At 50.1% G+C, this 24,380-nt stretch overlaps 2 protein-coding genes across 4 annotated transcripts; one reads left to right on the top strand and one right to left on the bottom strand.

Moving 5' to 3' along the window:
• Window positions 1-2: 2 nt before the first annotated feature.
• On the top strand, window positions 3-15,450 carry LOC111835152 (NEDD4-like E3 ubiquitin-protein ligase WWP1). 3 transcript variants are annotated; one of them, XM_023795148.2, is made up of 25 exons: window positions 3-151; window positions 3,841-3,900; window positions 4,140-4,228; window positions 4,585-4,726; window positions 4,970-5,094; window positions 5,297-5,434; window positions 5,874-5,937; window positions 6,092-6,294; window positions 6,570-6,849; window positions 6,996-7,091; window positions 7,190-7,364; window positions 7,811-7,865; window positions 8,687-8,771; window positions 9,027-9,155; window positions 9,275-9,347; window positions 9,442-9,513; window positions 9,635-9,723; window positions 9,810-9,969; window positions 10,626-10,759; window positions 10,896-11,036; window positions 11,139-11,259; window positions 11,450-11,554; window positions 11,710-11,806; window positions 13,055-13,127; window positions 13,641-15,450. In XM_023795148.2, the coding sequence occupies exons 3-25, from the start codon at window positions 4,159-4,161 to the stop codon at window positions 13,738-13,740; spliced, it is 2,727 nt and encodes a 908-aa protein (XP_023650916.1). In that variant the 5' UTR covers window positions 3-151; window positions 3,841-3,900; window positions 4,140-4,158; the 3' UTR covers window positions 13,741-15,450. The 3 variants fall into 3 exon arrangements, with proteins under 3 accessions (XP_023650916.1, XP_023650914.1, XP_023650915.1); XM_023795146.2 differs by having other exon boundaries at window positions 5,871-5,937; XM_023795147.2 differs by lacking the exon at window positions 3-151 and adding an exon at window positions 1,130-1,454 and having other exon boundaries at window positions 5,871-5,937.
• Window positions 15,451-15,823: 373 nt separating this feature from the next.
• On the bottom strand, window positions 15,824-19,477 carry rmdn1 (regulator of microtubule dynamics 1; the record flags this gene model as incomplete). The annotated part of the gene is made up of 10 exons (XM_023795149.1): window positions 15,824-16,040; window positions 16,215-16,348; window positions 16,655-16,685; window positions 16,822-16,909; window positions 17,119-17,174; window positions 17,341-17,430; window positions 17,735-17,894; window positions 18,046-18,133; window positions 18,251-18,356; window positions 19,451-19,477. Coding segments are annotated over 10 exons (825 nt in total), but the record flags the coding sequence as incomplete, so codon positions are not given.
• Window positions 19,478-24,380: the final 4,903 nt, after the last annotated feature.

Below are 24,380 nucleotides of genomic sequence, written 5' to 3'. Positions count from 1 at the left end.
CTCCCTTTCCGTGGAGAGAGATGGGAGTCTGTGGCGAACGCCCAATTTGACAGAGGCGAAAGGCAGGCATCGGATGAGCGCTCCCCGCCGGCCCTAGCCGCCAGTACCGCATAGAGAGGGCAGCGGGATACCGGGAGAGAGCCAGGACGCGGTGAGTGCTGAGTCTTGGAGCCGGAGAGGGGCTCCAGGCGCAGGAAGAACGGTTTTTCTGCGACCGTGGTGAACGGGGTAACGGACTGCGGCCGCCCCTGGACGCTGGACTGCTGATCCGAACCGCCGGTCTGTGGTTCTGTTCGGCGTCAGCTTGTCTGCCGAGTGGTTTACCTTCAGACTTGCGACCGGGGCGGAAAGATGGCGGACGTATTGCAGGGGGACGCCGCGGCGCTTTCAGTGCCTTTGTCTGTCGGTTCCGAATGGCTCGGATACGCAGGAGAGGGGGCGCCGACGCGGCTTGCCCCGAGTGCCCCGCTGTCAGCCCGCCAGGTGTGCACCTGGTCCTCCGCGTTGCATCCAGGAGGTGACTCGCTCCCTTTTCCTGCTCACCACTGAGGCTTATCCTGCTGTCTGGTTCACTGTCATGGAGCGTGGGCTTGGGTCCCGGGCTGCAGCTCTTGGTCTGCGGAGTTTGCTGCATTAAGCACCCGGTATTTCTGTATTAATGTCCCCTGACAGCCACGCTGCATGTGCAAATCTCTTTGGTGGCTGGGGATCCCCTGCACCAGGTCACAGGTGACCTGCCGGCTTTTGACGGGCGGCTTCCCCTGTTTTGCTTGGAAATCAGTGCAGATTCGTTCTAGTAAATCGCAGTCTCCACAGAAGCTCGGGTGCCGTAAAATATCCAGAAAGCTCTGGTGGTTTCTGCACCGTAAGGCTTAAAACCGAGACTTAACAGTTGCTGTGTTTGGTAAAAAAGTGTCAGACACCCCCCCCCCACAGACACACCGCTTTCGGGTTACACCCAAGCCATCAGTTGTAGGAAGAAAAGAAGCACAGGGAGGAAATGAGTCACAGGTAGTCCTCTCTCCTCCAGCACGGCTTCTTTAAAAGTTTCAGCTCCCCGACGTTTTCGCTGTCAGCTTGCAGGGAGAGGGCCGGCTTGCTGTCCCCCCCCCGGCGGCTCGTCAGTGCCCGCCCTACGCGATGGGAGGCTCCGAACTCGGCTAAGCTTTCAGGTGACTCGTCTGTCAGGAATGCGAGTAAATCCCAAAAAGAGGCGCGTGCGGCGGCGGCAGCCTCGAGTGCGATCTCTCCCTGCAGTCTCGGGAGCGCGAGCGCAGTCGGGTGCAGGCACGTGTGGCTCTTTGCCGTCGTTTGGCACGAGGATCTATCTGTATCTGAGTTGCAATCCCGGGGCCCTCCCTCTACCCCGTGATGCGTGTATTACCAAAGCACCACCGACAGGGCGCAGAAGTAGATCAGCCAGGCAGCAAGGCGGTCACTGACCTTTGCTTACGGTGAGATGTTTGTGTTCTGCTTGTGGTGTCTGGCTGCCTTCTGTATGCATGATTCAAGGTGTAAGCCTGTTTGAAAGCGCTGCTGATGTCACGCTTATGATAGGTAACGCCATCCACTGGCGTATTTCCATGTGTTGTTGTAGTCACCATACAAATCGGTTGGAAACGGGCAGATGCCAGGATCTGTGTTTTTCCACATAAGTGTGCCAAACTGGAGGGGGAGGAGGGGGTAGGTTTCTGGTCACACCTCATGTCAGGAGCTGCCAGTCTGGGGCCAGTGGTGCTGCTTTTTTCAAGGGGAAGTCATAAAAAGATGCTTTTGTCACCCTTGTCTTCCCCCTAGCTGTAAATTGCCCTCCCATTTTATCATAGTGTTGCCCTCCACCGATCCATACACCAGGTCCCTCTCAGAACCTCTGGGTTGTCATGGTGTATTAGTGTAATGGTTGTATATTAATGGTCAGCGTTTAAATATGCAGGGTCACTCTGATGGCTTAATTTTGAAACTCCAAGTCCTTTCAGACGCAGTGATCCCAGCATCTGATGGAAGAGTGTGAAAGGTAACCAGAAGGCTTATTTTGGCCCAGAAAGGTGCCCAGGCAGCTCCGGTAACAGGGGAATACTCAGAGGTCATGGGATACGATCTGGGATGGCATGTTCCAGCCGCTCGTCCTCACCAGTTGGCGTCCACTTTGCGGCTGTCGTCAGTGGCAACGGGGTAGCAGATATTTTAACTCCCTGAATCCAACCTGAGGCCAAGGTTAACGTTCCTGGTTATCCGCTGGCTTGTGTGGCAGGATCCCTGTGGAGTTGGAAAGAGCTCTCTGTATTCTTTTGCTTGTTATTTACGCCCTTTTTCCATGTCTGCGAGACATTGTTGTCGTGTTGAGTATGAGGTCAACCGTCATCAGCCAGGTGTCATATTTTTACTATGTCCGGCTCGTTGTTACAGTATGCGGTGGCAGATTGGATCGTTCGTGGTGCCCTTCTTTACTCCTGAGGTCTAACCTGTATCTGCAGGTCAGAGCTGATCGGGTTCTGAGTAGCAGGCAAGCATAATTGTCAAACACCGCATGGTGCAGCTATCTTCTAGAGAGTGGTGATTTTCTGCTACACAGGGGTGACTCGTCCCACCTCGTGTGTGCTGTCAGCACTAATGCAAGACTGGTGCTGTAAATGCCGGCCCAACAGCGGTTCTGGAAAGCCTTGTGAATGACCCTGTCCCGAGGTAGGGCTCCAGCGTCGAGTGGGCTTACCACCAGTGCGGTCGGAACCCTAACACCTGCTGTGAGTCCCAGGTCAGTCAGTGTAGGCCGGTCCAGCTCCGGTGGGTCCTTTCTGCACGGCACAGCTCTTGGTTTGCTGGAGATAACACACGGTGTTGGTGATGTGCTCACTGTGTGCCGTGAAACCTGGCAGTTACACGCCCCCCCCGTGAGAACTGGACTCCTGCCTGGACGCCGGGCATGACCAAGACGTTCTCTGGTTACAGATACCTATGGTTATACTCTGCCCTGGTTAGTGGTGAGCGTGTAGCCTCGCACGTATGCTAGGGTGTCTCTGCTGTTTACTGGCCTGTTTGTGTGCGTGGAAGGAAGTTCTGTAACTCGTGCAAGTTCTTTGGCACACAAGAGGAAGATGATTTCTAAGTGTTAATAATAGGTGCCTGCAGGAAAAAAATAAAATAAAATTAGCCCATTAGCTAAATCGTTTTTTTTTTTTGGTTTGATACTAAATGAAGAAAATTTCAAGTGATCATCTTGAGTGGTTTTTGAGATTATTGGTGTACCACCTGATCCGATGATTGGGAACTTTTATTTTCACTGCCTTTGGAAAAACTTAACTTCTGAAGGGGATTTCTTTGCAGATTTCTATGCAGAAATCGAGGGTGACGTTGGCTGATATTTTAGCTGAGGAATGTTGAAATATCCTTGTGCTTCAATGGATAATTTCAGTGCAATTTTTGAAGAAATAACAAGCTGTCAATTTGTAAAAAAAATAAAAATAATTAAATAAAGTGTGACAGAATCAGAATCATTTGAATTCGAAGTATTTTGAGCCGGTGTTTACACTTTCCTCCAGTCAATGCGTTTACCTGCTAGTGTCTATAGTTAGAAGGAAAAAAATCTATTTACGTTGACTGTTACTTTGTGACCTCACAGGAAGCATGGGAACAGCTTAAAGCACCTTCTCCTGGACTTTAATGTTCTTTGATTTATCTCACTGCCTTTGCCTCTGTTTGTGTCAATGCTGTGACACGTGCACACAGTCTCTCTGTAAAAAGGGCACAGCTGTGTATCTGTGGTTTATCTGCACTCCTCGTGTCTCACGGCTCTTCGTTGCGTCTCACTTCTTCCTGTCTTGCACCCATGGTTTCCTGTCACAGAGGCGCCATGGGCCACAGCGCCGCGTGAGGAATCCGAGGGCTTCGGGGGACTCCAAGCTGGTGAGCGATCAGAGGGGCGGGGCCAGAAGCGGAGGGGTGATCGGGGTGGTGGGTGGGGCTTCACTATGCTGGGTTTGAGCAGGACTGAGCATGATGGGGTGAGATGACCTTGTCTCAGCGAGCACTTAGCCTCCGTCATCTCAGGGACTCATTATCGCCTGAGTCCCTGAGGTTCTTTATTACATCTGAGTGCACAGGCCTTGTTTCCTGTTTGGCTCACGTTAATGTGTGCGTTTCAGGCTACCACCGTGCCGTGACATGGCCTCAGCCCCGCTCACATCAGACTGCAGCAATAACCATGCAGAGACCTTGCAGCTGCATGCCACCGGTGAGAACTGCAGCGTCTGTGGAGGGCAGGGGGTGGGTGTGACAGCCTGCCCTTACAACAGCAACGATGTTAGGGGTGACTGAAGGTTACTGAAGGTCGCGGTGGGCGGCCAGCATGAGTGATGTGATTTCTAAAGACTGTGGAGCCGTTCTCTTCGATTTTAAAAGCAAAAAAACCTTTGTCTAGTTATGACCTGCAGGGGGACTCGTAATTTTGGTCCTTTTATGCAAGTGCTGGCCTTGATTAGAGACCACAGTCAATGTACAGTTGTGTGAAAGATATGTTGTGAATGTATAACTTTGTGCTCATTTTTTGGCCCTAATTGTTACCCACCCTCTCCTTAACTCCCTCCCAAGTGTCCTGTGCCAGGCTCAAGCGCAAGAAGAACTGGTTTGTGGGGACGGCCATCTATGTGGAGCTTGAGGCGAGTGGGGAGATTTGGAGGACGGCCAAGTCGCACAGCTCCTCTAGCCCCAAGTGGGAGGAGCGGCTCACAGTGTAAGCACTCCCTCCCACGCCGGCCTGTCCGCCATCTCCTTTTTGGTTTGCTTAAGAGTCTTGACTCCAGCTTGTCTTTGGACCACATGTGGCGGTAAATGCCTGTTGAAGTCTGTTTCCCATATGTTGGATCAGTTGTTGATTTTCGTCCGGCCAATAGAGGGCAGAAGGGAGTGCTGGCTGACTGGCAAATGGTGTGATGCCCCGATGGGATGATTTTTGTTTGACTCCTTCCGTGGACAGGAACGTGACGTCGAGCAGCCAGCTGGACTTCCGGGTGTGGAGTCACCACGCCCTGAAGGCCGACTCTCTGCTGGGTAAAGCGGGACTGGACGTGCGGAGGGTCCTGGAGCAGCATGGCCGCAAAGGTAGGCCCCGCCCTAGCAACACCCAACCACGCCCCCTCATTTACATATTCCCATATATGGTGTTGTGCGGTGTTTCCGGGGATTACTTTAATTAGGATGTTGTGTCCTCTAGATATAATTTTTTTAAATTACTTGTAAGATCTTTCTGCTTCTCTTTTCTGCTCCCTCCCTTTAATTTAACCTGCCCCCCCCCCCCCCCAAGTGGAGAATGTGAAGGAGGTACTGAAGCTGACCCTGGAGAGTAAGGGGGGCCAGAGCACTGTTGGGGAGCTGACGGTCATCCTGGACGCCCCTGCAGTGGGCCGGGAGATACTCCCCAACAGAACCAACTCAGCCCCCAGTGAGTGTTCCTTTCCCCCCCCCAATTTACCACAACATGGTGCCTCATTAAAGCTTTTCATATGCTTGCCACATGTAAAGACAAGCCAATTATGTGACGTATTGGTCTCAGAACTCGCACACATGAAAACTACACACGTGTGTATCCATGAACAGAAAACCCATCCTCGTGTCTGGACAGCACTCGCTCGCTCGAAAGGTTGCGTTTTGAGACTCTGGAGGCTGGAACAGTGACTGATTTCTCCACTTCGTTGATTGGTCACTTTTTGAATCCTGTGATTGGCTGTTTGCTTTGGAAGATGATGATGAACAGCCAGTTTCATGCTCTGTCATGATGTCGGAGCAAGGCAGTCTTACACTAAGTTGTCATCTGTCAGAGATCCTATTTTGATGTTGCACATCCGAGTTGGTAATAATTGAGGTGGTTCCACCTACAGAAGTCCAGCAGAATGGAGGTGCTGTCCGGGACAATGGGGACGACACCCCAGCGAGGTCTCAGTCTGGGTAAGTAGGACAGTTCTCCCCCCCCAGCCTGATCATTCAGTCATGTTGGCTGGTATAGGGAAAGCGAGGGCCGAGACTAAGCAGGGGAGTGTGGATAAAGGGCAGATGTGCTAAACATGCAGTTTGCGGTCCTCAGCAGCCTCTCTCTCACCAGGTCCCAGGGCTCTGGCTCTGGCTCTGGTTCTGGTTCTGCGTCCGGTTCTGCTTCCGGTTCTGACAGCATTGACGGTCCGGGTGCGTCCGCCTCGCCTGTCATCAATGGAGACGCAGCCTCCTCTTCCCCCACCCCCAGGGCAGCTGAGGCCCAGCAAGATCCCTCCCCCGGGCCGACAGACGGTCAGGTCACAAACGGCGTCGGTAAGGAGAGCGGTCATTTTCTGGTCGTGACCATGAAGCATGACCATGCTGATGAACTGGACGGTGTACAAGTTGTACTGGTACAAACTGATAGTGTGGTTGTGATGGTACTACAGAGGGGACAGTGCTTTATATTTTAATTATATAGCCCTGTACCTTAAATCACCAATTTACTAACTGGATTGGCATGCCGTTGTCAGTTTTCCCATGATGCATAGCTGAGGCTCTGAACCAGTCCCCGCTGAAGTATCTGCTTTCCCTGTCCCCCTGTGCAGTTAATGGGGAAACTGTCAACTCCGCTGTGGAAGAGATGCTGCCCCCTGCTGGCAGCTCTGGGGATGGCGTCGGCGGCGCCCCTTCGGACTCCGGGTCTGCTCTGGCCGCTTCAGCACTCACGGTGTCAGATGGCCCCTCTGGCAATCCCGCCTCTTCCTCCTCCCCTTCCTCCTCCTCTGTGACTGCCTCTGCTGCAGGGAACAAGGCCGGTGGCAAAAGTGCATCAGAAGCAAAACCCAATCATGGGAATACTGGGAATGCCGATCACCTGCCCGCAGGGTAAGAGCTGGAGCCCCCCCCCCCCCCCCCCTCACTGTCTGCTGTTCCCAGGCTCATCCTGCCACCACCCCTTACCCATCCGATGTCTCCAGCCCCTCTCCTCATTTTCAGAGGTGGCTTCTAAATGTCTTTCTTTGGCCATGCAGGTGGGAGCAGAGGAAAGACGTGCACGGCAGGACCTACTACGTGGATCACAACACCAGAACCACAACGTGGGAGAGACCCCAACCCCTACCATCTGGGTGAGTGCTGTGCCACGCTCCAACACATCCTGCCTTGATTCACGCATTTGTCTGACCTCTGAAACATGATTGATTGGATGGGTGTGATGTCACCTCAGGTGGGAGCGCCGCGTGGACGACCGGGGCCGGATCTACTACGTGGACCACAACACCCGGACCACCACTTGGCAGAGGCCCACCATGGAGTCGGTCCGCAACTTCGAACAGTGGCAGTCCCAGCGGAGCCAGTTACAGGGAGCTATGCACCAGTTCAACCAGCGATACCTCTACTCGGTAACGCAGGCTCGTCAAGTCAGTGACAGTGCGGTCGGTCCTCAGCCAGTCACGTAACAGCATGGCTTCATTCTGATTGGCTAGTCGTCTGCAGTCTTAAATGATAACTGATAGTGGATAGTGTGGTTAAAGATTAGAGGTTTAGGGTGGTGTTGCCTGTTCCCTCTTGATATGGCCTGCGGGGGGGTTGAGTTTAGTTGTTTAGTGTGTTTGTTCAGCTCATCAAATTGGACCCCCCTGAGTGATTAGGTGTATCTAATCAGGCCCTGGCCAAAACCCTGTCACTCCTGTAATTGATTAACACCCCCCCAGTCCTTTTTAAGCTCCTGCCAGTCTGTGAGGTCCATCCTCTTCCCATGTATCCAGTCGCCGCTTTCCTCAGAGTTTTCTCCTGGGGTGTTTGGCCCTTCCAGGTCATGGACTGTGTCTTCTCCCTCTTCTCGCAGGCTTCCATGATGTCGGCGGAGAACGACCCCTTAGGCCCTCTGCCTCCCGGTTGGGGTGAGTCTGCCCGGGGCCTGCGGGCTGGGATGTGCCGATAGCGGACCTGTCCGCCAGTGTCGCCATCAGGGATTTATGTCGCTTCCGCGGTTATCGCCGAACAGTCAGTTCTGCTCACTTACACTCTCTGACCATAGTGTACTGAGCCTGTCATGTGACAGTGCCCACCCGTGCCCTTGTCATCGGGCTTTTTGTGGATGTCACATGTGTCCTAAAACCTGTAACACTGAGGTTCAGTGGTACAAGCCCCAGCATTGTTCTCAAGTGCAGGTTAAAGGCTATTTGTGTCAAAACTTCTTGGGGAAATATCTAGAAATACCCTGGCTGCTTTTCCACCTGGCCATTCCTGCGGCCTCTGAACTGTCATCCGATTACTCTGTATTTGTGTGTGTCTGCATGTGCGCACTTGTGCTTTTATTGTGTGTTTGTGTGTGTGTGTGTTTCAGGGTTGTTAATGAAAGCTAAAAATACTTTTGTAAAAAAAGATGCAAAAAAAAGCACAACTAAATAAAAATAATCATAATAAAATATTTTGTTACTGCATTTAGATACCATTTTTATAAAGTAATGATTTTTTAATGTAAATTTATATTGTCCAATATATTGCCCTTGAAAAATACCTGGAATATATTTTCCCCTTTTTGAAGACAACGGTACATAATAAACACTGTATTCATGTAGGATTCTCTAAAGAAAAAGCTACATAACTTTCAGTCTACCCCATAACTAAAAATAAACTGGATTTCAATAATAATAAATAAATACTGAATAAAAAAATCAAAGCTGTACTAAGACTGGGGTGTGTCCCTCCACCCCCACAGAGCGGCGCGTGGACTCTAATGACCGTGTGTACTTTGTCAACCACAACACCAAGACCACTCAGTGGGAGGACCCGCGTACACAAGGGTAAGCTCCCCTATCTCACTAAGAATAAACTTGGCATGCTTATGAACTACATATCCCAGAATCCTCTGTGACAGACATCAACAGGTGCTTATGTATTGTCTTGGTCGGTGGCATAGCAGTGTCATAATTATAATAGCATGAAAGGTGGTGATGGCAGTAATAAAGAGTAACCTCAGTGGTATCAGTCTGTCTTGTAAGACTGCCTTTCTCCTCACGTGCTCCCCCTGCTGGTGGGCTCCCTTATCTTCGGTCCAGGCTGCAGAACGAAGATCCGCTCCCCGAGGGCTGGGAGATCCGCTACACGCGTGAGGGTGTCCGCTACTTCGTCGACCACAACACACGCACGACCACCTTTAACGACCCACGCACCGGAAAGTCGTCCGTGTGAGTACTTTTGTATGCATTGTGGTATCATCCTCGCCATCACATGCGTACCCCCCCCCCCGCCCCCATCTTGCCCTGTGACCCCCCCCTCTGAGTTTCCGCCTCCCATCCCTTCGCAGCACCAAAGGGCCGCAGATCGCCTACGAGCGCAGCTTCCGCTGGAAACTAGCCCATTTCCGCTACCTGTGCCAGGTACGTGTGCTCGGTGCTGCCCTCTTCACGGTTCAGGTTGTCATTTTTGTCACGCTTAGTCCAAACCCATGTGTGATGTCCCCTCCCCCCTCAGTCAAATGCCCTCCCCAGCCACGTGAAGATTACCGTGTCGCGGCAGACCTTATTTGAGGATTCCTTCCAGCAGGTAAGCCTGCCTCTGTCCCTCTGTTTCCCTGCTCCTGTTTAACGTGTCCTGAGCATTTAAAATCCCAGAATAATCTCAGCATTGTGAGGACTGACATGTCCCGTGTGACACTCTTGTTCAGATCATGGCCCTCAAACCGTACGACCTCCGCAGGAGACTCTACGTCATATTCAGGGGGGAGGAGGGACTTGACTACGGTGGCCTGGCGAGGTCAGATTGCGCCTGTCACTGCACCTGCCATGTTGCAATTTCATTCCTTCTCGCTGGCATTGAACCTTGCGCCCCCCCTTCCCCAGGGAGTGGTTCTTCCTGCTGTCCCACGAGGTCCTGAACCCCATGTACTGTCTGTTCGAGTACGCCGGCAAGAGCAACTACTGCCTGCAGATCAACCCAGCGTCGGCCATCAACCCCGACCACCTCTCCTACTTCTGCTTCATTGGGCGGTTCATCGCCATGGTGAGGGGGGGGGGGGGGAGGTGCTGCTCTCAGGGTCTACCCAGGCTGACTGACCTCGCTCTGTGTGGAAGCTGGACACGGTTGAAGGTTCGCTGAGTGCCCGGTTTGACCTTGACCATGACCTTTGACCCCGTGGTATTGCCTGAGTGATGCAGTTTGGGTTAATGGGCCACTGAACATGTGGTCCCTCTGTGAGTTCTGATCTTGTTTACCCGTTAAATGTAATTCAGAACTCCCCCACCCCCTTCATTTACTGACACCCCTCCCCCACACCAGTTCATTGAACTCTTTGGAGATAAAAACAATCAACAAGTTTTGCAACTAAATGAGATAATAATAAATGAACGATCTGACTGGATCAGGCCCTAGCACTGATTGGGCAATCTCATTGGATAAGGTCAGGCGCTGACTGGGCAAACTGATTGGAAGAAGCTAGGGGCCGACTGGGCGCCCTGATTGGAATATGGCCAGGTGCTCACTGGGAGACCTGACTGGATGAGGCTGTGTGCTTAAAGACGGAATGGATCTGTTGATGGAATCAGATACCGATGATTGTTTTCTGTGTAGTGTATGAGGGGGCTAAAGTTCACTTGTACCCCTACCCACCTGGGGCTTTATTTATATTTTTGCCTGCTCACATCCCTCCCCCCCACCAGGCACTGTTTCACGGCAAGTTCATCGACACGGGCTTCTCCCTGCCCTTTTACAAGCGTATGCTGAGCAAGAAGCTGACCATCAAGGACCTGGAGTCCATCGACCCCGAGTTCTACAACTCGCTCATCTGGATCAGGTACTGCCCGACCCGGTGCCTGGCACGTGGCTTCTTCCAGGCCCTGCCCTGCAGCCCCTGCCCTGCAGCCCCTGCCCTGCAGCCCCTGCCCTGCAGCCCCCCCCCATCTTCACGCCGCAAACCATCCATTCCTCAGGGACAATAACATCGAGGAGTGCGACCTGGAGATGTACTTCTCAGTCGACATGGAGATCCTGGGCAAGATCACCTCCCACGACCTGAAACCCGATGGGGCGTCGCTGCTGGTCACCGAGGAGAACAAGGAGGAGTACATTGGGTAGGCCGGGGCAGGAAGGGGAGTGTCAAGCTCGCGTGGTACCCAAGGCGACCGGCTTGTCACTCACTCGACTGTGCCCCCTTCACCCCCACCTGCCGGCAGGCTGATGGCAGAGTGGCGGTTTTCCAGGGGAGTGGCCGACCAAACCAAAGCGTTCCTCGACGGATTCAACGAGGTGGTGCCCCTGCAGTGGCTGCAGTACTTTGATGAGAAGGAGCTGGAGGTAGGGGGCGCCATAGTCAAGTTTCCAGTTTTTATAGTCAGGTGTGTTCCGACAAATACTGGTGTTGGAGAGGTGCATGGGGGGGGGGAGGGCATTAGGACAAACATTAATGCAATAAGACAAGACAATTTGCAATAAATGCGCAATAAATATGCAATATGCGCTCGCATGCTGCGCTCATGTGTCGCAGGTGATGCTGTGCGGCATGCAGGAGGTGGACCTGCAGGACTGGCAGAGGCACACAGTGTACCGGCATTACACCCGCAACAGCAAGCAGATCATGTGGTTCTGGCAGGTACTGCCCCACCTACCTTGCGGGTGCTTCGGTACACGCTGAGCAAAGCATTGTGGGAGTGTGCAGAGGATATGCTTGGATGGCCCATGCTGGTAGGGTGAGATGGCTATGATATCTGGTGTTTTGAATGTGTGACACTCTCTCACCCACTGCAGTTTGTGAAGGAGGTGGACAACGAAGTGCGTCTGCGGCTGTTGCAATTTGTGACGGGGACGTGCCGTCTACCACTAGGGGGCTTCTCCGAGCTCATGGGTTAGTCGTCTGTTTTCCCCCCAACCAATCAGCTGTGAGAATAGGCTTCAGCCTCCTGTCCCTGGGAATCATGAGAACAAACCAATAAATTAAATTGACTGAAAAGGTGGTGTCAGCTAGGAAAATGAGTGACATTAGAAGTGGATATTTTGCTTTCTTAGTGGATTAAGATTTTTTGATCGCAGGAGGAAGTTCTGGTGCAGACAGACAATGCAAACAAACGTGGTGCAGACAAAAGTACACACTACACAAATAGAATATCTAGAAAAAGAGTATTGTGATATTACAGAAATAAATATTTAAAAATGATGATACATTAATGTATGGTATATGTGCAAGCACGGGTGAAAATCTCATTTTACAATAAACAGAAAAATTTCTCTAAAAATTCTTCAGGAACACAAACGATGCTGCCAAAAGTACTTTTGTATACATAGGAAACCCTTTATAACTATTATACACATTAGATTATTGGTAAATAACTTAAGGTTAGCATGTTCAAACATTTTTAAATGCATATTACATATGAGTCACTGGACTAACATCTCAGCTTTACTGAACATAAAGCTCAAAATAAGTGCAGCTCCAAAGCAGAATGATACTTCAGTGCATTAGGACTTTTTATGAGGACTTTTTAACTTGGCGTTTTGCTGCACTGAAAACCAATATGTCCGTTTTCCCTTTTGCCCGGCTGACAAAACACGTACACATCGCGTATAAGTTATTTCCAGTTGGAGAGACACAGCACCCATTAGCTAGTAAAGGTAAAGATTCATCCGTGGGGTAACGGACCAAATGGGAATAAGTCTGGCTACAAATGTAAATGTGGGTGATTGTACTGAGAAGTAAGTGTAAAGAAATATGTTTGGCACATCCGCTGTCTTAAGCGAACATCTACCAAGTGGTTCCTTCCTGGTAGTCAACCATCACTGAGCCACAGACACACATACTGGGGTAACGTGTGTGGTAGTGGGATTGGGGATAGCAGGCAGTGGACCAAACCATTGTGAGGGAGAGGGGGGGGGGATGAAATCTTGCATTGCTTTGCAATTATAATTTGTACAAGTGCTTTGAATACATAGTTGGGTTTGCAGTGATGTATTCATGAAGTGGGGGGCCTGATTCCCTTGTTCCCCCGGGATTTACGCCTATGTGTGCAGATAAAGACCCAATTGCTTAGATGGGATGCTGTCAGGTGACGTCTTTTTGTCGGGGAAGCCCTGCTCACCTGCCACTGTCCCACTGCAGGCAGTAACGGTCCTCAGAAGTTCTGCATCGAGAAGGTGGGCAAGGAGACCTGGCTGCCTCGGAGTCACACCTGGTGAGTCGCCTGCTGGTGTGGTGGCCCCAAGCCGCCCTGCGGGAGTCTGTCTGCCCCCCCAGGGGCCAGCTGGCAGGAAGGGAGGGGGTTCACACTCCATCAGAAGGAACAGGGCGTCAATCAGGACGTTAGTTTAAATGAGTAGCAAAGTTCAGGACACTCACGGAGTCTCATGGCGTGACGATAAGGCAGCGAGGTGAAGGGCAGTGCTTCTTAGCTGGATTAGGTTCAGGACCCATGTTCTTGGTCCTAAGGTCACGACCCAAATTTTTCTCACAAAACAAACTGCAGCAAATAGTAAACGGAACAGTGCAGTGACACAGTGCTGTGTGCATATAAATAAATATTCAGGATAATGCCTTGTTAACAAGGAATGGAGAGAATTTATTGCTCCCCATGAGGTAACCCTTTCTTCACCCATCCCATCTTGATCATCCATGAGACACACAGACACACATTGGTGAGAGAGAAGCGTTTGTAATCCCATGCTCTGCGGCCCCCCCACCTTCCCAGCTTCAACAGGCTCGACCTGCCCCCCTACAAAAGCTTTGAGCAGCTGAAAGAGAAGCTGCTGTTCGCCATCGACGAGACGGAGGGGTTCGGACAGGAGTGACGGAAGATGGAGAGAGAGAGAGCGGACCGTCACAACCACTACTACTGACGCATAAGCTATTTATCTTCTTCCTCATAAATATGCAAGACGTCCCTGCTTTTCCTCTGCCGCTGCGACGCCCCCGGGGCTCTTGGACACATGGAGTGTGTGTGTGTGTATGTTGTTCAGCCGAAAGCCTCCGATGCATTTGTAGCAGCAGTCGGGCCGCGGCTCTAGTTTTATAGAGCTCCGGCGGTGGGTCTCCTGATGTACGGCCCCGTGCGGCACTTTACGGGTCAGCCCTGTGTGTGCGTTCTGTTGGCATGACGACGCTGGGGGTGGGTTTTATAGGACTCCCGGTGAACGGTCCAGCCACACCCTCAGAGCCCTGCATCAGTGTTATTTATTGGTGTTTGCTTCTTTAGGCTAGGGGGGCTGTGAGACTCATGATGCCCCCCCCCCCTTTTGTTTACCAAAAGCAAACAGATTCTCTCGATTGTGAGAGCAGGTGCCTGTGTGACCGGTACCAGGAGTTCTAGGTGGTTCTGTTAAGCTTGGCTGCGGGGGATGGCCATCCTCCATGTATCCACTCAAGCAGAACAAGCACGTGGTTGGAGAATTGCTGATCGTTCTTTGGATCAGAAGAGTCTACTGTCAAATTCTGCTGTTAACTAGTGCTGAGAGCCACTGATTGACCCTGAAGGACAGGTGGGAGCAGTTTGCCTGTGCTTCCTGGTTTGGCCGAGGAGGGACTTCTGCAGGAGACACAGCTGGAGATCATGGAATACATCAGGTGGTCTTCAGACTGAAGAGCTCAATATGGAGGCCCTCCAGGGTCAAAAGGCACCATGATGTACTGATCTGAGTCTTGTCTTTAATTTTAAGTCCCCACCGCTAGTTCTGTTGGCACAGCACAGAATCAGCCACTGCGATTCAGGCTGGCACCCCCTTGTAGTGGGGGGAGAACATTTTATTTAAAAAGCTTGGTGCTGAGAGATAAGGACAAGCTCATGTGGAATGGCAGGTCTTCCTCGCCAGGGTCACGCGTCGCGTTCCCGCAAGCCGAAGCCGGGGCGGGAGTCTCCGCTTTTCGTCTATTTAGTGTGGAATGATCTGCCGAAGGTTTATTTATGGGTTTTAAACCCGTTCCCTTCGAGTGACAGCATCCAGGAGGTTAGGGCTCTGCACGAGGGAACCACAATGTCCTCGTGTGTAACCTGATCACCCTATTTTCACAGGAGCCACTGTTGTGCACAAGAGAACGGGAGCGGTTTACTCTTAACTGCTTGTGGGTTTTTCCATGGAAACACTTCCTTTTTTTTTTTTGCTAAATGTAATATGAAAATACCTACCATTTTATAAAGAATGAACTCAACTGTAAAAATGTACTGATTTCATCTGGGATATACATATATATTTAATTTTTTTTTAAATGTGGTAACTTAAGCCAGACTTATGTTGCCATTAGCAATGATAACTGTAACATATCAGAGTATAGACACTGTAGACAGGGACGGTATGTGGGGGGAGGGGCAGGTCGTTAACTTTATATGTACACAGACAGACAGACACACACACTTTACTCCTACAGGAACAGGTATGGGTGTTTCCCGTTCTGCCTTTTGCTCAGGATTCATACTTTTCTTCCTCAGATTATTTACACTTAATTTAATTTTTTTTTGGACATACCTGTGAAGCAAAAAAATAATTTAATAAATGTATCAGACCCTCTTCTTTGGTGTGACGAATCGAAGTACCCATTTTTGCACTTAATTGTCGGGGTGAGATTATTTAAATCTCGTAGCCCCTTAATTGGGCAACATGACACTCGCAGAGCAGACGTGAGGTTGGCAGGACTCTGTGAGTGATGTGACAGTAAAGTGGCGGCTTCGTTGGCTCTCTGGCAGCTCGTCTGTGTACCTGCTGTCCCTGACCGCAGCTTTGTGTGCTGCTGGGCTGTGTGTGGATAAGATCAGCCACAGCACAGTGACCCCGACCTGAACCTGTGAGGGAGCCTCTGATTGGTGGATGCTCTCTAGTATACTTTCATGGAGGGGGGTAACTTTACTGTCACATCACTCGTATTTAAAGCAGAGTAAGGAAACAGTCTTTGGGGAGCAGCATGCTCCTTTTATTATACAGGGTCATGATAAAAGCTGATTTATAAAACATCTTCACAGTTAATTAGCAGTTACTGATTGATAAGGCAATAGTAAGAGGCCACGGGTCCCAGGATCCAATGCCCTTAATCTCAGTGTCTGTGCGGTGCCCACTGGTCATCCCTGCAGCTTCTTCAGAAGGTCAGAAGCTTCTTTATGGACCTGCGAGGAGGAAGAAAGTGTGAAAAGCATCCCGGCCTCGCCTGCTTTGGTTATAAACCTACGTAGCATTAAGTCACTCCGAACATAGTGACACGTTAGGTGTACGTTCTATTTTCTGGTGTTCCGGAGGACTCTGAAGCGTGTTTCTTGTGGCCGGATTGGGCGGGACCCGACCTGCTTGTCCTCCTCTGTGTGGGCGGGGTAGTCTCGGGCTCGGCTCAGCCAGAGCCCCGCCTTCTCCTTGTCCTTCAGCATTAGGTAGGTGCGGCCCAGCATCAAAAGGTTCTTGCTGTAGAAGTTTGGGTCCACTGGGGGGGGGGGGGGGTAATCATGAGTTAATTTGATTGCTGGTGGAAGGAAATTTCAGCCAGAGCCAATAGGACCACAGTCGGGTGGGAGTTTAGATCGCTAACCTGGCCTGCATTACGAACCTAAATCAGCAGGCCAACCGCTGTGGAACAGGATCCTATTCTACCCTAAAATGAAGGGTCACCTAGGGGTCATGCAGGCTTACCAGCTGGTCACGAAACCATTTTCAAACATTCGGAAATGCAATTATCACACCATAGGAAAACTGTCCAGAGCGAAAGCGGGTTTCATCCCGCATTTCTCACCTTCCTCCGCCTTCAGGAAATATTCCAGAGCCTGGAAGCAAAGATATTTGGGTAAAAACAGAGGACAGCCTTTGCTGCATAAGTCTGAGGGCTGGTGGATTGGTGAGGCTGCCTGGTCTGTGTGTGGCATGTTCGTGTGATGAGAGAGAGGGGAGGGGAGGGGTCACCTCTTCATAGGTCGCGTTGGGCGGGGAGGCAAAGAGGGTGGCCGCGATCTTTCGCTGGTACCACGGCAGCTCGGCGAAGGCGAAACACCTGGGGAGGGAGGGCAAGGACGGAGTGCATGCTAGGTAAGTCCTGTAGAGATTAACCGCGCTGTGAGTGGAGGTTACTCAAACAGCCATCATAAATAAGGCATGGCCGTCACGGCATCGCAGGATGCTTCTGTGACTTCTGAGAAACTGTGCATCGAACTAGTAACCTGGAATGTGGACAGGGTTACAGTCAGGCCCACTGACACTCACCAGTAACCCAGGATGTGGATGGATGTGGCGTCTTTTGGATTCAGCTCGATGGCTCTCTTTAAAAACAAGGACAGACTGGTCTGGGAAGGGATTCAGGGACAGAGGGGACATTGCTGCCCAGCTGTGAGCTATTGACTGCATCAAGTCACAGGCAGCACAGATTAAGGATGAGTGATCGCTGAATCGAAGCATCATATTCAAACAGGTAAAGGTCATTCGTACCTCCAAGTGTTCTTTTATTATATAGGAGTTGCCAATTTTTACTTTGATCCCCTCGTAGTCTCCCACGTCACTGAGACACACTGCATACCACTGTGGGGAAACAGGGTTTAAGACCAACGCGATACCACACGACAGACTGGGGCGGGAAAGAACAGCTGGCTTTTTCAGTTCAGGTTTGTAGTTCACTTGTAGTTCTCATAAATGTTTGCTGGTGTTCATACCACAAATTACAGACTGTTCTGTCCTGAGTGTTAAAAATTTACTAGCTGTGGTGTCCTCTACCCAAGCACAATGAGGAGAAAATTGCCTGTTTTGGATCAATAAAGTTAAACAGGAGGTACAGAACGCTCTGTCACATTCCAAACGCAGGAGATTGCAAACAGGCCCCGGTTACTTTGTGAGCTGCGAAGCAGGCCTCATTCCGGTCCAGTGCCGCCTTGGCGTAATCGAAGGCCTCATAGGTGAGTCTCTTTTTGTCCTCTGCAGAAATGTCCTGGAACGTGGCCAGGTCCCGAGAGGCCCGGGCCAGCCGCCACAGAAACTCTGCGTTGTCACTAGGGGGCATAAGCGGGCCTTTCAGGACATCCATCCTTACATCGAGTCCAGTCACTGCTAATTCTACCGCACTAAAAGCGGATCGTTTTGGTGACAGTGGCTCTAAGACGTTGAGTGACAGACATGCCACGGGACTGATGGAAACCCCACCTGTTCTGATGCTGGGCCAGCAGCTGGTAGAGCTTCTCCGTCTCCCCACAGCTGTACAGGTAGTCTGCACGCTCCAAGACCTCCTCAGCTGACAGACGGCAGAATGGGTCATTTGAAAAGACAAAATCTATACCGTCATACACACCGTTTGCAGCCTCCCACTCTCATAATTAATACTGTCAAACATAGGAGACTGGAGTATTACCTTTATCGAGGGCATAAACCACAGCTTCAGGACAGGCTCTTCTGCAAGCTCTATATCCCAGGTATGACAGGGCAGGTAAGCTGGCGAGAAGCACGACTGTCCCTCCCTGATCAAGCAGCAGAAACAAAATACAACCATTCAAGTAAACATTAACCTGCGGTCTATGAAGTGTTAATCCGTATGTCTGTTGTAATTTTTATCCTACACTTCATGTTTGACAACAGACCACACAATTCTGGTATGTTCGTGAATCATGCAGTGAAGTGAGTTCCGGTAAGACCATTAATCTTAACAGTACGGTTGCAGCTATTAAGTACTTTCTACGGGGCACCGGGTCAATCGTCGAAAACATAAAGAAGCGCAGCCTCGTTTTTTAATAACGCCCTCGCATGCCGGAGTTAGCAAAGCGAGCCGTGGTATCTGTTAAGTTGTCAGTTCACATATCTGCTGTCTTCAATGCATATTTCGTAACCGCTGAATCGACCTGTCACCCCTCTGTTTCGGGACCCGCAAACGTAATATTGCCGGTCCGATTCTATTCTCGTAAAATTAGATTTAAAAACGTATTTTACCGTGCAAAATATCCTGGAAGACACGGGCCGGTATTGCCTGACTAGTGTCATGGTCCCGGAGCCTTTATTTGCAGGCAGTAGGAGCGGTGCCGTGCACCTCAATACTCTAACCGCTGCCATGACATTCGCAGTCAGTCCGCCGATAAATACAAGCAGACTGACGCTGGAAATATAAACTGAGACACACGTAGGTGCCACCTCCCTGCATGTCCGGATGTAACCAAAGGCATATCGCACAATGGTTCCTATGTCAACGATGTCGCAACAGGGTCAACCGTGGATGTGAGCGTTCAAAGCCAAAGAAAATGAAAATAACTAAAACTAAAAACAAAGTCAAAGTCTTGAATAGTTTAATACTTGATAAGTTTAACGCGATTGGCATGCGCGACTCACATCCACTATTTATTCAGCTCCAGTACTGACAACGTTGAAAACAAATCTCTCCGCAAACACGGAGCTCCCATTTGCGGTTAATGGTGGAATTAGATGTGCAGTCTGGCTGCAAACGCCACAGAAATTTCTGCATCCCAGTTATGCGCGGACGCTACGTATACACCAGCTTCTTATTCGCTTTACAACACTTTTGTGAAAAACGTCAGCTAAATAGAATAAATGTACGGTATAGTACCTGCGGTCTGTGAAATGTTGCTTTCCATCAAATATAAATGAAAACATATAATTAGTTGATTTGTATAATATGAAATGTCTATTACAAGTAATATCTAGTATTTTAAGAAAGTATCTGCCAGTGTCTGTTTTCCTCTTGTGTACATGCAGTACGTACCAATGGGGGGGGGGGGGGGGTTAGTGAAGTCTAAGGAATCTAGCTTTAACTTTATGCTCTTCTTACGCACTTCACTGCCCCCTGCTGGAGCAGTTTCGCTGTTTCGCTGCCTCCCTGCTCTCCTCTGACTACTGAATAAAAAGCTGCGCTGTTACCATCAGATCACATTTCAGGATAAAAGCTTTACTGTTAGGTTTCCACAGAATGTTAGACTTTTGCTTATTGATAAATGGAGTATTATTTAAAATGCAGAACGCAGACTGTTTGACTAATCGTACATAATGTTAATAAGAAAGCCGTTCATTTTACCTGCATGCTACAGTGGTCTCAGTGTGTAACATGGCCGCCTCATAATGTCAGGGGTTTGGGTTCGAATCCTGTCCCTGGCTCTCAGTGTGTAACATGGACGCCTCATAATGTCAGGGGTTTGGGTTCGAATCCTGTCCCTGGCTCTCAGTGTGTAACATGGACGCCTCATAATGTCAGGGGTTTGGGTTCGAATCCTGCCCCTGGCTCTCAGTGTGTAACATGGACGCCTCATAATGTCAGGGGTTTGGGTTTGAATCCTGCCCCTGGCTCTCAGTGTGTAACATGGACGCCTCATACTGTCAGGGGTTTGCGTTTGAATCCTGCCCCTGGCTCTCAGTGTGTAACATGGCCGCCTCATAATGTCAGGGGTTTGGGTTCGAATCCTGCCCCTGGCTCTCAGTGTGTAACATGGACGCCTCATACTGTCAGGGGTTTGCGTTTGAATCCTGCCCCTGGCTCTCAGTGTGTAACATGGACGCCTCATACTGTCAGGGGTGTGGGTTCGAATCCTGCCCCTGGCTCTCAGTGTGTAACATGGCCGCCTCATAATGTCAGGGGTTTGGGTTCGAATCCTGCCCCTGGCTCTCAGTGTGTAACATGGACGCCTCATACTGTCAGGGGTTTGCGTTTGAATCCTGCCCCTGGCTCTCAGTGTGTAACATGGACGCCTCATACTGTCAGGGGTGTGGGTTTGAATCCTGCCCCTGGCTCTCAGTGTGTAACATGGACGCCTCATACTGTCAGGGGTGTGGGTTCGAATCCTGCCCCTGGCTCTCAGTGTGTAACATGGCCGCCTCATAATGTCAGGGGTTTGGGTTCGAATCCTGCCCCTTGCTCTCAGTGTGTAACATGGACGCCTCATACTGTCAGGGGTTTGGGTTCGAATCCTGCCCCTGGCTCTCAGTGTGTAACATGGCCGCCTCATAATGTCAGGGGTTTGGGTTCGAATCCTGCCCCTTGCTCTCAGTGTGTAACATGGACGCCTCATACTGTCAGGGGTTTGGGTTTGAATCCTGCCCCTGGCTCTCAGTGTGTAACATGGACGCCTCATACTGTCAGGGGTTTGGGTTTGAATCCTGCCCCTGGCTCTCAGTGTGTAACATGGCCGCCTCATAATGTCAGGGGTTTGGGTTCGAATCCTGCCCCTGGCTCTCAGTGTGTAACATGGCCGCCTCATAATGTCAGGGGTTTGGGTTCGAATCCTGCCCCTGGCTCTCAGTGTGTAACATGGACGCCTCATACTGTCAGGGGTTTGGGTTCGAATCCTGCCCCTGGCTCTCAGTGTGTAACATGGACGCCTCATACTGTCAGGGGTTTGGGTTCGAATCCTGCCCCTGGCTCTCAGTGTGTAACATGGCCGCCTCATAATGTCAGGGGTTTGGGTTCGAATCCTGCCCCTGGCTCTCAGTGTGTAACATGGACGCCTCATACTGTCAGGGGTTTGGGTTTGAATCCTGCCCCTTGGATCTCAGTGTGTAACATGGACGCCTCATACTGTCAGGGGTTTGGGTTTGAATCCTGCCCCTGGCTCTCAGTGTGTAACATGGACGCCTCATACTGTCAGGGGTGTGGGTTTGAATCCTGCCCTTGGCTCTCAGTGTGGTGTTTGTGTCCCTGATTTGGGCCCTGTGCTTCCTGGGATGTGACCCCATCCTGGGTAAGAGGGTGAAAGATAGATGGATGATTTTAAAACCCATAAAAGGGAGGCAGTGAGGTTAAGGTGTTGCCTACAGGGACTTAAAACCATATTGTTAATTTTTAAGTGAGATGTTGGAAGTTTTCATGTTCTGAGTGTAGGAATTAATAGCTCAAATAAATTTTAATATTCTCCACCAATATGTTTGAATTAATTAAAGTTTAATTAATTATTATTTAATGCTGATTATTAATCAATTGTTATGCCGAATGGTCGGCTCCTCCAAACTCAATTGCGGTATCCCTGTGAGTCTGTTAATGTGAGACTTAAATGGGATTCACTAATTACCAGTATCGCTTAGTAACCTGGGTTAGAAGGCTCGTCCAGCGAGCTGCATCACCAGGTAATGTACACGATTGGTAGCGAAGCTCCCCTCACGGCCAATGAGAGAGAGTCTCGCGATGTTTCAGGCGAGTTTGAGGTTCAGAGCGTGTAGCAAGATCGCACAATGGCAGGAACTTATTATGAGACACACAATGACGGAGGCTAAAGTTGTGTAAAAGACATGCATTTATTCCTAGCTAACACTATAACTAACATAAGACAGACATTACACCTAACACAAACAACAAACACAAAATAACGGAATAAAACAAACGATGTAATTATGAAAATGCAATGACCGGATTTAAATGAGTAACCTTAAATGGGAAATACTGTTCTGCAAAGCAAGCATAGTTTGTGGAAACACGACCCTAAAGTCTTATAGCAGGTTAAACAGAACAGCTTAAGTTGTTAGAATGAAAGGAAGTTGGTTTACTTGGTTGAAGAGTGGGGGGGGGGGGGTCTTGGCAGTTGATGGCAGAGCTGCTGAGCTGATGGCACTCAGGAAGGCGCGGCGTTTGGAGCAGTGGAGTGGAGTCCCTTTAGATTCTCTCTCCTGGTGAAGCTTTGTCTTGGGTGCTGTTCTCTGTTCAGCTGGGCCTTCACCGGAGGGCTTCTTGTGGGTTTCTCTTCTCCCGGGCTGATGTTCTCCTTCGGGCGGATGGTTTTCTCTGCGCCGGCTGGCGGTTGTTCTGCTCTGCTGCTGGTTGTTCTCTGCTCCCCTTTGTTCTGAGGTGCTAGATTTTTATGGTCTAAAGTTCATGAATAGGGATGACCAGGAATTCGACTCCTGGCCCAATGGCTGGCCATCCATTTGGCGGGCTTTCGGAAGGGGGTCTGTATCAGTCCTTTTGTGATTTATGGCCCGCCTGATTCTACCTTTACTGATGATTTTCATTAAGCTGTTATAACTTTTGATACATCCACTTTTATGGTAATCACTGACCAGATTTGGAATCAGGGGTGATTAACAATCAGATTGATACCAAACATGCCATACCAGCTTCACAGGTACATACCTCATACCATCTGCATTAATTGATTAAACAATTAATTATTGTATCTATGTGACTGATTCACATCAGTATAGGATACAGGGGTTTTGGGTTGCACCTCAACAGATGTTACACTTTGTGCGGATATTACATCAAATATTCATATTACAAACAGCACATCTTATCCATAGATAGGCGTGGCCGTTAGTTTGTGGTAAAATCAATATAAGTTGCACATCTGGAAAGAACATAATTTGTTTGGTGTGGCTTATGCCAATTCATCTTCTCCAGAATGGATAAAATACACCTTAATTCAGTTCTTTTGACATAGCATGGTAGAAACAAAGAAACTTGGTGAGGTCCACCAAGATCAGATAAGGACCGCAAAGGAATGTTGGAAGAGAAGGGGGGGTTTCTAACACAGAAGACTCTCTAAAAGTTAGGACACGTACAAACATAACGTATCTGTATATTGAGACTAGTAGTCGTGAGTAAATCAATATACAGGGTATACAAAAGCCAAACTTAAATGAAACTTCCTTTAGGGTGTTTGTCTGTTGGGTGAGTGAAATGTAAGGCAGAATGTATGGGGAGGGGGTTGTGTGCCAAGTCGAGGGACCCCTGTCCGTGAAGTCCACTCTGCTTGTCTGTAGGTCCCTAAATCTTTGGGCAATAAAAGTTGGAGTGCTAGCCTCCCTGGTTATCTGTGTGTGTGTGTTTGTGTGTGTAACCCCCCTTTGGTGCCTCTCGTACCAAGCTCGGCCTTGTCTCAGGCCACCTGGAATTTAGGCCCTGTGATATGTGCATGTGTGATCCTACATATCCCCCCTTTCGGCTGATGATGGCATTGCCATCATTCAGGCGACGGAAGTTGAAACAGGATCACCACCATGCAACGAGGCATTGTTGACATCCCATTGTTTGGCACTCTGGGTGGCACAGTGACAGGATGGACAGGGAGGAGGCGCAGGGGCTGGCGCCTGACTTCTGGGACCGCGAGGAGTGGTGAATCCTATGTCGAACAGGGTGCCAACGGCTGCTGCAGCTCCCAGCAGGGTGCTCAGGAGCCTCTTGGGCCATCGATTGGACTCAGCTTGGGTCACGGTCGTTGGGTTACTGCTCCAACCTGTGGGTAGTGTCAGCGGCAGCATGATGCAGGGCCTCCTGAGTCCATCTGACACCTGTCCCACTAGTTTGGGGTCTCTCGTGCAGGTAATGGCTCAGTTGACATCGTCCGACGAATACTCTTTCTGTGTGGGTACAACAGTTAGTAATCAAGAGACCGGGCTGTCCCCGGACGATGGTGCTAGGCGGAGGCCCAGGGAACGCCGTGTCAGACTGGAGCCTCAGCCTCCTAGCCAGAGTAACGCTAGTAGCGGGGGCAGCATCATCCTAGTAATAGGGGGTAGAAAATAAAGACCAGATTAGGATTGAGGGGGTGAGTCGAGAC

The sequence above is a fragment of the Paramormyrops kingsleyae genome, chromosome 4 (genome assembly GCF_048594095.1).
Source record: "Paramormyrops kingsleyae isolate MSU_618 chromosome 4, PKINGS_0.4, whole genome shotgun sequence".
Lineage (NCBI taxonomy): Eukaryota > Metazoa > Chordata > Actinopteri > Osteoglossiformes > Mormyridae > Paramormyrops > Paramormyrops kingsleyae.
Note: the sequence above shows the minus strand (reverse complement) of the source record. Positions and strands in the feature narration are given on the sequence as shown.

Bases quoted from the DNA above. Each gene is read 5' to 3' on its own strand.
- LOC111835152 (XM_023795146.2), top strand. From the start codon at position 4,159: ATGGCCTCAGCCCCGCTCACATCAGACTGCAGCAATAACCATGCAGAG. The intron at 6,850-6,995 runs GTAAGAGCTGGA...TTGGCCATGCAG, and splicing joins GCCGATCACCTGCCCGCAGG to GTGGGAGCAGAGGAAAGACG. The intron at 11,807-13,054 runs GTTAGTCGTCTG...GTCCCACTGCAG, and splicing joins GGGCTTCTCCGAGCTCATGG to GCAGTAACGGTCCTCAGAAG.